The sequence below is a fragment of the Dendropsophus ebraccatus genome, chromosome 13, assembly GCF_027789765.1.
Source record: "Dendropsophus ebraccatus isolate aDenEbr1 chromosome 13, aDenEbr1.pat, whole genome shotgun sequence".
NCBI lineage: Eukaryota > Metazoa > Chordata > Amphibia > Anura > Hylidae > Dendropsophus > Dendropsophus ebraccatus.
Window position 1 is genome coordinate 54,390,644 of NC_091466.1, and position 13,695 is coordinate 54,404,338.

The following is a 13,695-nucleotide window of genomic DNA, read 5'->3' on the forward strand; positions in this document are numbered from 1 at the left end:
TGGGGAGCAAGTGTCCTTGCTCCCCAAAGTATTGCATAAATGTATTCATTCAATACATTCAATACACAGTAAGCCCGCCGATCCGCCGCATTCCCGCCTATCCGCCACACGCTGATCCGCCGCATTCCCGCCGATCCGGACCATATACATTGAACTACAGCTCCCATCATCTGCTTCTAGTATGAACAGGTGATGGGAGCTGTAGCTGGGTAATGGATATGACATGCCGCCGGGCGCAGGGGGGAGCCGCTCAGTACACAGGAGCGCTCCCCCCTCCTCCTCCTCCTCCTTCCGTGATAACTTCCGCCTATACCAATGCTGACTCCCTGCCTGGCCGCCGCTCTCCGCTCACATATACCGGCTCCCGGCATCAGCGCGGACACCAGGATGCATCGGGAGCCGGTATGTATGGGGGGGAGAGCGGAGAGCGGCGACCAGGCAGGGAGTCAGCAGTGCTATAGGCGGAAGTTATCACGGAAGGAGGAGGAGGAGGGGGGAGAGCTGCTGTGTACTGAGCGGCTCCCCCCTGCGCCCGGCGGCATGTCATATCCCTTACCCAGCTACAGCTCCCATCACCTGTTCATACTAGAAGCAGATGATGGGAGCTGTAGTTCAATGTATATGGTCCGGATCGGCGGGAATGCGGCGGATCAGCGTGTGGCGGATCGGCGGAAATGCGGCGGATCGGCGGGCTTACTGTGTATTGAATGTATTGAATGAATACATTTATGCAATACTTTGGGGAGCAAGGACACTTGCTCCCCAAAGTATTCCATAGATGTATTCATTCAATAAAGCACTGTACACTACATTACATTACATTACATTACATAGAAACCCATAGAAACAATAAAGTCCCATAGACTTCTATATAGAGAGCGCCCCCTGCTGGACACTCCATAGGAATTACACCCTGGGTCGTGACGTCACTTCTTCAGAGATATTTCTAACACTTCCTGATCTACTAAATTAAGGGAAATAGCTCTATATGTGCATTTCCCATAATTAATGTACATTAGAACTTTGTATAACTTTTCATAAGTAACAACATATCAAAAATTAATTTTGGCCGGACTTCTCCTTTAATGCAGTAAGTCAATATTTGCAGTGTTGTCCCTTCTTCTTTAGGACCTCTGCTATTCTCCCTGGCTCTGGACCAAATCCTGACTGACAGTCCATTCTTGTACAATCAATGCTTGCATTTTGTCAGAATTTGTTGGATTTTGCTTGTCCACCCGTCTCTTGATGATTGACCACAAGTTCTCAATGGGATTAAAGGACAACTCCGGCGGGACCCCCCCCCCCCCCCCCAAAAAAAAACAGACACCATACTCACCATCCCTCCGGTGACGATCGCCACTCCATTCGCCCGCCGTCCGCCTCACCGTCACCTGCGTCCGCCGTCCAGCGATGTCTCTTGCTTCCGGGTCCATGAGAGAGAAAATCAAGCCAATCAGGGCTGAGCAAGCTGGAAGCCATGTGATGCGCCCCAGCCAATGAAAAGGCTGCTGGTGCGCATGTGCACCAGCAGCCTTTTCTCTCCCATTCACTCTCAATGAAGACGCCGAAGAGGAAGAAGACCCGGACCGCCCCCCAGCTCTGACGTCACCAGTCACCAGATGCCGGCCGGGAGAAGAGGACCGTGGGGGAAGGGGGCCAGACCGGGTATTTAACCACATTACAAAGTTATATAACTTTGTAATGTGTGTTAAATAAGCCAAAAAAAATTTCCGCCGGAGTTGTCCTTTAAGATCTGGGGAGTTTCCAGGCCATGGACCCAAAATCTCTGTTTTGTTCCCTGAGCCATTTAGTTATCACCTTTTCTTTATGGCAAGGTGCTCCATCATGCTGGAAAAGGCATTGTTGATCGCCAAACTGCTCATGGAGGACATTCTGGTACCATTCTTTATCCATGGCTGTGTTTTTAGGCAAGACTGTGAGAGAGCCGATTCCCTTGGCTGAGAAGCAACCCCACACATGAATGGTTTCAGGATGCTTTACGGTTGGCATGAGACAAGACTGGTGGTAGCGCTCACCTCGTCTTCTCCGAATAAGCTGTTTTCCAGATGTCCCAATCGGACCCCCCCCCCAAAAAAAAACAGACACCATACTCACCATCCCTCCGGTGACGATCGCCACTCCATTCGCCCGCCGTCCGCCTCACCGTCACCTGCGTCCGCCGTCCAGCGATGTCTCTTGCTTCCGGGTCCATGAGAGAGAAAATCAAGCCAATCAGGGCTGAGCAAGCTGGAAGCCATGTGATGCGCCCCAGCCAATGAAAAGGCTGCTGGTGCGCATGTGCACCAGCAGCCTTTTCTCTCCCATTCACTCTCAATGAAGACGCCGAAGAGGAAGAAGACCCGGACCGCCCCCCAGCTCTGACGTCACCAGTCACCAGATGCCGCCCGGGAGAAGAGGACCGTGGGGGAAGGGGGCCAGACTGGGTATTTAACCACATTACAAAGTTATATAACTTTGTAATGTGTGTTAAATAAGCCAAAAAAAATTTCCGCCGGAGTTGTCCTTTAAGATCTGGGGAGTTTCCAGGCCATGGACCCAAAATCTCTGTTTTGTTCCCTGAGCCATTTAGTTATCACCTTTTCTTTATGGCAAGGTGCTCCATCATGCTGGAAAAGGCATTGTTGATCGCCAAACTGCTCATGGAGGACATTCTGGTACCATTCTTTATCCATGGCTGTGTTTTTAGGCAAGACTGTGAGAGAGCCGATTCCCTTGGCTGAGAAGCAACCCCACACATGAATGGTTTCAGGATGCTTTACGGTTGGCATGAGACAAGACTGGTGGTAGCGCTCACCTCGTCTTCTCCGAATAAGCTGTTTTCCAGATGTCCCAATCGGAAAGGGGATTTATCAGAGAAAATGACTTTACCCCAGTCCTCAGCAGTCCACTCCCTGTACCTTTTGCAGAATATCAGTCTCCCTGATGTTTTTTCTGGAGAGAAGCGGCTTCTTTGCTGCCCTCCCTGAGACCAGGCCTTGCTCCTAGAGTCTCCGCCTCACAGTGTGTGCAGATGCACTCACACCTGCCTGCTGCCATTCCTGAGCAAGCTCTGCACTGCTGGTAGCCCGATCCCGCAGCTGAAACACTTTTAAGGCTAGCTTCACACGTACTGTATGGCTGCGTATTTAACGCTGCATATTTATCGCTGCGTTTTAATCGCTGCGTGTTTGGTGCGATTTTTACATGCAAGTTTTGTATTTCACATGAAAAACATGCAGCGATAAGATACGGTGTATGTGTGAAGTCTTTCTTGGGGCCCTGGAGCCTTTTTGGCAACAATGGAACCTCTCTCTCTTCTTGATGATGCGATGGATTGTTGACTGAGGTGGTATCTTTCTAGCTGCAATACTCTACCCTGTTAGGCCATTTTTGTGCAGTGCAATGATGACAGCACGTGTTGCTTTAGAGATAACCATGGTTAACAGAAGAGAAACAATGATGCCAAGCACCAGCCTCCTTTTAAAGTGTCCAGTGGTGTCATTCTTACCTAATCATGACAGATTGATCTCTAGCCCTGTCCTCATCAACACCCACACCTGTGTTAATGGGGCAATCACTGAAACAATGTTAGCTGGTCCTTTTAAGGCAGGGCTGCAATGATGTTGAAATGTGTTTTGGGGGATAAAGTTAGATTTCTAGGCAAATATTGCAAGTAATTGCTGTTAAGCTGATCACTCTTTATAACATTCTGGAGTATATGCAAATTGCCATTTTAAAAACTGAAGCAGTAGACTTTGTAAAAATTTATATTTGTATCATTCTCAAAACTTTTGGCCATGACTGTATAACTCCCCAGTGTGCACTTTCATGCATAGCGAAAAAGAAAGCAGGAATGAAATGTACAGTATGTGTGATCAGAAGCAGACAGGAGGCTGAGATGCAGGGAAGTGAGTACAAAAAGTCCAGAGTAGGATTGAGGGAAGTGATGGAAAGTTTTCTTTAGGGAACAAACACACACATCGTATACGCAGCGTATTTACTGCTGCAATACGCAGCAGATTAGATCTAAATAACTGAACACAGCATCAAATCTGCACGACCAAATCTGCTGCGTATACGTTGTGTGTGTGTGTTTGTCCCCCTAATGTGAGAATGGTTTGGGGTTAAATTTATGTCTGGAATATGACGACTATACGGAAAGTTTGAGTGCTTCTTGGTAATTATTCTCGCACACTGGCTCCGCTAAAGACCTATTAACACATCTGGTTTCTTTGGCTCCCGACAGCTGAAAGCATTTGAGAAGGAGCGTCAGACGGAGAAGAGGATCCTGGAGTCTGATCTTGTGGATCACCTGTTACAGAAGCTCCGACTCAGAGGGCAGGAAGAGAGAAATAACAGGTGCACTTGTTTGAATGTTCAGACCTGGTGCTTCAAGGGGTTGTTTACCAAAAATGTTTTTCTTTCAAATCAAATCATGCCAGAGATTTGTAATTTACAAATCTCAAGTCCTCCAGTACTTATCAGTTCCTGTATGTCCTGCGGAAAGTGGTGTATTCTATCTGGTCTAAAATGCTCTATGCTGCCACCTTTGTCCATGTCAGGAACTGTCCAGAGCAGTAGCAAATCCCTGCAGAAAACCTTTCCTGACTGGAATGAATACCACTTCCTGCAGGACATACAGCAGCTGTTAAGTACTGGTAGACTTGAGTTTTTTTTTATAGAAGTAATTTACATATTTTCTGTTATATGTAATGACTTTTCTTTCCTTACAGGGAAATGCTGGATACTCTGTCTGGACAGAATCTGAAGGGATCTTTCCTAAGCACACAGAGTAAGTACTGAGCTGCTGTTATGCGAGTAAATCATATTGGAAGGACATGCAGCGTAGGGCCACGATTACATTAGTCTGTCTGGTGACTGCTGTCTCCTGGTACTAACACTGTTGCAGACAATGTGGCTCATTCACCCTTATGATTCAGTGTGATTACATTTAGGTCACATGCTGGTTTCTTGCTTGTCCATTGTTTTATCAGTAAAAATCGCTGTCCTCAGCCCTTAAGGAGGTTTATTGGGATAAAATCTAACCCTTTAGTTCCTGGTCCAGTTCAACATAGATGAGATTTTATTATTGTACCAAACTATTGTATAATTTTTATTTTGTATGCCATGTAGAAGAATGGTAATAGCATTTTATTTATGGTCCTTCTGTCCATATTGCGCCTTTGCTTAGATGTTTTCTGGCATCTACACTAATGCAAACCAGCCGTGTATGGATGCACACATAATTAGGGTGGGAACATGGATTGTGTCTAGTGTTGCCGCTCAGTTTCCTTTAAAGTGAATGGAACAGATTTGCAATACCACACACAACCTGAGGACAGATGTGGCATCGTTTTTTTTTTGGAGAGGCCATGTATGTTCTTCTAATCCTGAACACACCTGTACGTGGGCAGGTGACAGTTTTTACATATATTTCTTCAACTCGCTGCAAATAAATTACCCAAACAAGTGATGACTGTACCAAAAGTGTCACTGTTTAATTTCCTTTGTAGAAATCAATAGTACAGGTGATTTTAAGAAACTTTGTAATTGGGTTTATTGGCCGAAAAATGCATTTTTATCATGAAAAAGCAGTTTGAAGCTCTCCCCCCCTGTCTTCATGGTTTTCTTATGGAGAGGGGAGGGAGATGAGGCACCAACAGGACAAAGAGTTAATTTACAGCTACATCACCGGGCTATCTCCTCTGAAGTCAGCACTGACCTCTGAATACCGGCTTTCACACAGGTCCCACTGTGTAATCCTTTGTTCTCTGCTGGCGACTAATCTCCCTCCTCCCCCTCCGTAGGTTACACAATAGTGATCCAGCAAGTGTAGAAGATGATGAAGCTGCTTTATTCGATTGGTAGCATAATTTTAGGAGTCAATGCCCCTGAGACAGTAAAGTTGTTCACCAGTGACATTTTCTCTTGACATACATCTTATCCTGAAGCATTAGGGGAGTTCATTTCAGGTTTTACAGGATTTTTTTTTTTATTTTCTTTGCTATTCTGAACAGAATGTGGGCCGTGTGGGTATGATAACGTGTGCTCATTCTCAGGATACTCTGTTTTGACAGGTCAGTTTGAGCCACACAGCAGTTCTGTAATCCCAAGCGTCAGTGTCGTTGCTCCAGAAAGGTTATCTGCCAGTGTAAGAAGGCGTTATGAAGCTCAGGTAACTTGACTTTTAATGTTTTTCCTCGATTTACATTGATTAACTTTGCTAATGCATTAGAAGCAGTGCAACATCTTGCTTTTACAAGGATTATGGTGGAAACAGTGGGTTCAGAATGTTAACAATGGACCCATGTGCAAAGACAAATGTAAATTTTATGGTTTTAAAAAAAGAAATCTGGGGATGGATTTTTTCTTCACAAGTGACTGGAAGAAAAAAAAAAAAACATGCACTTACCTCCCCGGCTGGTGTCGCTCACAGATCCTCCGGTCCCTGTCCACTTCCTGGTTTGAGAGGGAACCTGGGACATAATGTTCTAGGCCTGCTTAGCCAGTCAGTGGCAAAGACGGGATCCCACTACAGCCGCTGACTGGCTAAGCAGGCCTGAAAGGTCACAGGTCCTCTCTGAAACCAGGAAGCAGATGCTTTTTAAAGGCCTGCCTTGTTAGTCCTAGTGTTATACAATATTCCATAACCAGACTCCTAGAAGGTATAATGAATTGTGGGATATTATGGACATATTCACTTATATTCAGGTATAGGGTAGCTTCACACATACTGTATCACAACGGATTTGATCTAAATAACTGAACACAGCATCAAATCTGCTGCGGATTCTGTGAAAGCACCAATCAGCAGCAGATTTGATGCAGATCCGTACCATCAAATCACTGCAATACGGTATGTGAGAAGCTAAGTCGGTATTTTGCATCCTTATTTTCAGGACAAGATTTAGAAAATAGATGTAGAAAAAACAATGAAAAGATTTATATTTCAATGCTATGGCTACTTAAAAAAAATAATTCCTTCATCCTAACCCTGGATGACCCCAAATGGTGCCACAGAGTCCCCATCACCACCTACCTTTCCCTGCAGGACTTGGAGGATATGTATGAGGGCAGTTCTTACCCCTTGCAGCCAGTAGGAGAGAATAGGCTGAATCTGACTACATGTGGTCTGTTTGTAGTCTGGGGCTGTCAACATGGTGTGATATTTCAAAGTCTATATCTAGTTATATACAGAGAAACAATGATGGTGCAGGATTAACAATAATTATCTGTTTATCTTTATAAACCTCCATAGCTTCTAACTATCAGCAAAGACTGGCCACATTCCATGCTGCAGGCTGCTCATAACTGCAAAAGGAGACAGAACATCCTGAAGTCTCCAGTACAGGAGCCAGCGCGATTACATTATGTCCATTATGCATGGACTGCAGCCAGTGCATAAGGTTTAGAAGCTGAATGTTGGCTAATAAAATAATAAGTTTTGCTTTATAATCAAGATGAACATTTAAGTCTATTTACAAGGTAGCTTTGTTTTATATGCATAGGGGCTTTTTTAAATAAATTTGAAATATTAGAGCCCACCTATTCCAGGAATATAGTATTCTGTGAGGCAATGTATTAGCCCTGGTTTGATGGACTACTGGGACAAATATTGGATTAATGGTTATGACCATGAATCATGGAGAGAGTGGCTTTCTTTAAAGCCTTTCAGCCGTACAATAGGAGAGAGAGAACCACACCATTACATACTATTTTTGTGGGTGCAGCACCTAAAAAAAAACCAACTCTTAAATCCTTTCACATTCTATTTTACAGGTTCTTGCAAAACTTCAAGCATCTATCACAAATTTCCAACAAAGAAATACAGAAATTGAAATTTTGGCTGTAAGTTACCACTGCGGTATATCACTTCTCACACCTCAGTTAGCTGGACACTGGATTATATGCTTGTCTGGGACTATTATAGACTAGGGTATGGTTGGGATTTCTGCAATAGACATATTGTTATTGGGGCCTCTCAGGTTCACCAGAAATAAAACGGTTATCCCTCTGTATGTAATGAAAGTTACAGATTGGCTCGTTGCTACATTGAGTACTATCGATCTATACAACACAAATCCTTTAAAATGGACAAGCCAAGTCTCTGAAGGGGTATCCCCAACACCTACAAGATAGGCAATAACAAGAAGAAAGGAGGTCAATCATCCCTTAAATGAATAGAGTGGCTATTTTGCTAGCACTCCATTCCTTCTATGAAACGTTCAAACATTATTAAGAATCACAAGTTAGAATAAGGGATTACTTTTGATAATGGAAATACCTCTTTAAAGCGGACCTGTCTGCACCTTTTTTTTCTGACTAGAGTAAAGGCAGTGTAGAATAAAGTTAACCATGAATTAGGAGACCTAACTCTTATAGCTCAGCCCTGGAGTGGCAGATTGAAATAGGATTTAGAAGTTTTATACTAATTAGGAGCTAAAGCCCAAGGGTTGTTTCCCTGTGCTGTAGAAGCTCAGCAAAATTCAACCCCTTCTCTCCTAACACCTACATGTTAACACCTACTCTGGTATATGGAAGTGTATAGATAGGTTTCAGCCAGTCAACCTAAACAGGGGATGTATCTGTTTTTTTTAATAACTTTTTTCTATTTTAAGGCACTAAGCATTTATAATTTCTTTTTCTAGGTTGATTTAGCAAAAGAAGCAGTCCAAAGTTTATTATCATTGGAGGTAAGTGTTAGCATTGTTACCTTTTAAAAAAATCGATAAATGTGCAAGAAATGCAAAACATTAGAATTATCGCTATATCATAATGAGTGGTGGTTAACCCTTTCATGACCTGGGGTCATTGATGCATCAATGCCCAGGTCGTTTTTGGACATCCGCTTATTCATAATGATCCCATAAACTGATGTCTCTATGTCTGCCCCTGCCACAATCTTGTGGCAGGGGAGAGAGGGCCCGGCTTGCACCCTGCCTTCCCTCCCCCCGACGGCCTCCGTAGCCTGAGGCTTCCGGTTTCCATGTCTACCATCTGGGCTCTGCGATCACTTCGCAGAGCCCCGATGAACACCGGACAGAGAATTCTCCCTCTGTAGAGGGAGAATTCTCTGTCTGGAGCCCTGTAGATGTTGCGGTCATGCTGACCGCAGCATCTATAGCGTTAACACTCAGTTGCGGGTCACTGATAGCCGAGACCCGCCGCGGGTCGATCGTAAATTAACATCGGTGCTGCATTGGGCAAAGGCTGCAGTGACGTTAATTTATAGTGCAGCGGTGGGAGAAGGTTAAAGGGGTAGTGCGGCGCTCAGAAATTATTCACAGAATAACACACATTACAGTTATACAACTTTGTTATGTATGTTATGTCTGTGAATTGCCCCGTTCCCCGTGTCCCACCACCCCCACCCGTGTACCCGGAAGTGTGGTGCATTATACATTACCTGATCAGTGTTGAGGGCTGTCCGCCATCTTGTGCCAAACGTCATCTTCTGACGGACGGCCGAGTCACTGCCGCCCGTCCCCCCTCCGTCGCGTCACAACTGTGCTCAGCCGCGATTGGCTGAGCACAGTTATGCTCAGCCAATTGCGGCTGAGCATTGGATGATGCTGCAGAGGGCGGCCGGTATTCGGGACAGTCGGAGCTGTTCGCCGTCCGCCCGAAGAAGACGTCACTCGCTGAAGATCGGAGACTGGTGTCGGCACGTGACAGGTGAGTATAGCGCAACACACTTCCGGGTACACGGGTGGGGGTGGTGAGACATGGGGAAGGGGGCCATTCACAGACATAACATACATTACAAAGTTGTATATGTTAGTCTGTTAATAATTCTTTACCGCTGCACTACCCCTTTAATCATCAACTAGCGTAATGGTTCCTGGGACTTATAGGGTTACTGTCACTTTTTAAAACTTGATGTGTCACACAGTCAAGTCAGAAATTTTGATCAGTGGTGGTTGGACTAAGATTGTTAGAGCACAGCTAAGAACTTTAATCCACAAAGCTTGCTGCTCTTTTCAACTACTTGCATGAGATGTGATTGATCAACTAAGGGTGCCTTTACACAGAGATTTATCTGACAAATTTTTGAAGCCAAAGCCAGGAATGGATCTGAGAAGAGGAGAAATCTTTGTCTTTACTGTATGACCTATAGTCTGTTCCTGGCTTTGGTTTCAAAAATCTGTCAGATAAATCTCTCTGTGTAAAGGTACTCTTACTATAGAACTAAAGTCTCTTCAAACAAGCTGTACGTTTCTCCCATCTCTAATAATATCCTGTTCTGTAGGGCTAGACCCCAACTGAATCAAATGTGTGACAGGAAATCTTTTTTAAGGGACAGTAACCTTTTAATGGCCTCACAACCTAATTATTTCAGGTCTGACTCCCAGCCTCCTGCTGCAAACATTGTATGTGTGTGTGCATACCCTCAAAGGGATTATCTAGTGTTAGAAAAACATGGCCACTTTCTTGCAGAGACAGCACCACTTGTCTCCAGTTCAGATATGGTTTGCAGTTAAGCTCCATTCACTTCAATGGAACAGAGTTTGAAACCCCACCTAAACTGGAGACAAGAGTGGTGCAGTCTCTGAAAGAAAGTGACCATGTTTTCTAACACTGGGTAATTCCTTTGAGGGTATACACACATACAGTGTTAGAAAAACATGGCCACTTTCTTGCAGAGACAGCACCACTCTTGTCTCCAGTTTGGGTAGGGTTTCAAACTCTTCCATTGAAGTGAATCGAGCTTAACTGCAAACCAGACAGAGTGGTGATGTCTCTGAAAGAAAGGGGCCATGTTTTTCTAACGCTAGATAACCCCTTAAAAACAAAAGTTGTGAAAATCCTTTAAATTAATGACTACCTAGTCAAAAAAAAGTGTCTTAATTTGTATATTGATATTAACACAGCGTGCAGCCCACATTGTACTATCTGATGAGAGCTGTAGGTGCTAGTTCTAATGGATTTTGACATTTGTTTAAATATAACATAAATAACAAAGATTCCAATTGCTAAAAGAATAGCTTAGCCTATCAACTGTATCTGTGTCATAATATAGAACTGACTGCAATAATAAAAATTTCTTCTGCCTCCTTTATAGTTCAGTGATGAAGCAGCTTTCAATGCATCAGTGAAACAGCTCATGTGCAAACTACCAAAGCAGAGATATCTGAAGCAAATTTTTGATGAAATTTACACTATAAAGATTGAGAAGCGGTAAGCGTCACTCTGCTGTACATATCCTTACCAGGACATTAAAGAGTACCCATCAACAAAAATAGCTCTTGACGTGATCAGGCATGTCAAAGGTTATCGATCACAGCAGGTTCCACTGCTTTGATCGGAAGATATAGCCAAGGAGAGAGCGCTGTAGCCGTGTCATTCACTCCCTGGCCAATTCCAACAACGTACGTTTATGAAGCTGGTCAGGGATTGGACCTTGGCAGTAAGACCTGCTGTGATCAATAACTTTGTCATCAAAAATAGGTTTTGAAATGTCAAGTCAGGTACTCTTTAATGAAAATCAATGTGAAACTGCTGATAATATATACATGTGTGCAGGGTGAGTGCTTGTACTTACCACCCCCATCTTCTCTCTTCTCAGGGTGCCGATACTTATGCTGTACAGTTATCGAGATGATTACTACAAGATTCTCTTCTAAGTCATCTTCGGCCTTAGGGCCCTATTACACCAACAGATTATCTGACAGATTACACAGAGAACAGGTAATATAGGACAGACTGAGATTTGTCCTCTTTTCAAATCCATTCCTGGCTTTGGCTTTAAAAAAAAAAAAAAAAAAAATCTGTCAGATAACCTGTTGGTGTTATAGGGCCCTTACATGGATGTGCAATCTTACCTTTATAGTATTCTCACACCTGAGGATCCTTGTGCCGTTACCGGGTGAATGCCATTTTTTACGTTAGCAGGAATTTCTGAACTCATGGGACCAGCCGTATTACTGACTCGCTGAACCCCGAACCCCAATGACTGTAACAAGGGCCTAGTGTGGGCTCTACTCTACTGAAACTGTGAACGCTCATCCAGGAACAACATGGCAGCGCCGAGTATTTTACACTCGCAGGAGCTGCCATTTCTTTTCACTTACAGAAAGACCCAGGAATGCTTTTGTTTTTATTGTTTTGTATACATTCCTATTAGGAAATAAGCTGGTATAAATATAGATTTTTGGTTATAAATTAGGAACAGTGGTCAACTATTGCACCAATGATTCTATGGTTTCTGATGGGGACTTTTAGCATCAAATTTTGGGTATACATCAGGATACTGCCATCATATCCCACAGGGTTTAGTAGACCAAACGCACAGTACTCTACTTATTCCCATGTTCCTTGTACGGTCCCTATGTATGGACTGTGTGCAATGAAACATATTATAGGAACTCCTGGCTTCATACATCATTATGATGCTGGAATCTCCAAAACAGTTTAATCCAGACGTGTCAAACTCAGGCCCTCAAGCTGTTTTAAAACTACAATTCCCATCATACCTGGACAGCCAAAGCTAAAGTTTTGGCTGTCCAGGCATAATGGGACTTGTAGTTTCGCAATAGCTGGAGGGCCTGAGTTTGACATCCCTGGTTTAATCCTTTGCAGTGCTGTGTCAGTACAGTACTTCAAAGATTTAAACTGTTTGGGAATAAGGCCTCCTTCTGGTCTCTTTTACACCAGTATGTAGCACAGAAGACTGTATTTGTGTCCTGCAAATAAAACATATACCAAAATAAAAGAGATCAAAAGGTAGGCTACATTGGGTGTATTGAACCCTAAGTACGCTGCAGTATACGCTGGCATCCCAACATATACCAGTGGTGTACTGCTAAAACATGAAGTGGTACAAAAACAAAATATTATGGATGAGGAATATAAATCTATTGCATTTATACAATACTGCACAGTATACAAGTAATAAACACCTTTAAGTGCCATATTTAGGAATTCTGTCATTTCACAATTTGTTTTCAGCACCTACTGTCTGGAGAGAGTCGATAACACTTGTGAATGGGATATACCTGTGAATGGGATATACCTATGCACCTTAACTCCTTCCCGTCAGTAATACGTATATATACACGGTGCTACTTTACATACCCAGTGCAGTAGGAATGTATATATATGTTCCTGACTTCGGGGGATTACTGATGTGTGCGGGAGCGCTGCAGTGAGAGCGGTCCTGCATACATCAGTGTGTCAGGAGGTAATGAGAGGCAGCTGCGATCCTGCCCGTTCGGCGATCTGTGCATAGATCACCGATAACACTGGCATAGCATAGATCAGTACATGCAATCTAATAAAAAATAGAGGGTGGGGAGAAGGGACGGAGGGGTGGTGCAAAGTTAGGGCACGGATACTTCTGTTTGGCACGGGCTTCAAGTTTAAAAGTTGTTTTTTTTAGAATAACTGCATCACCTGCCGAACGGACCCCAGGACAGATCTTGGATTAAAAGCAGCTATCCGAAGGTAAAAGTGGTTTGGGGCGGTCCGATTGTGGGTACAAAGTCGCTTTAAACATGCAATAATTAGATTGCATATACTGCGGGATCACAGCTGCTTGTCATTACCTTAGGCTTCCTGGACTTTGATGCATGCGGGACAACTCTCGCTGGAGTGGTCCCACACACATCAAACCCCCTGAAGTCAGGAACGTATATATATACACATTCCTACTGCATGGGGTATGTGGAGTAGGAACGTGTATATATACATATTACT

General features: G+C 43.8%; 1 protein-coding gene across 3 annotated transcripts in view; it reads left to right on the forward strand.

The window, feature by feature from the left end:
• Positions 1-12,471, forward strand: part of EIF2AK4 (eukaryotic translation initiation factor 2 alpha kinase 4) — a 69,885-nt gene extending 57,414 nt beyond the window's left edge. For 2 of the 3 annotated variants that reach the window (XM_069949435.1, XM_069949437.1), the window contains 7 exons: positions 4,247-4,359; positions 4,734-4,792; positions 6,078-6,175; positions 7,780-7,848; positions 8,649-8,693; positions 11,063-11,178; positions 11,567-11,812. In XM_069949435.1, coding sequence (XP_069805536.1) covers positions 4,247-4,359; positions 4,734-4,792; positions 6,078-6,175; positions 7,780-7,848; positions 8,649-8,693; positions 11,063-11,178; positions 11,567-11,624 — 558 coding nt within the window. In that variant the 3' untranslated portion in view covers positions 11,625-11,812. The other variant, XR_011359466.1, reaches the window with a different exon arrangement.
• Positions 12,472-13,695: the final 1,224 nt, after the last annotated feature.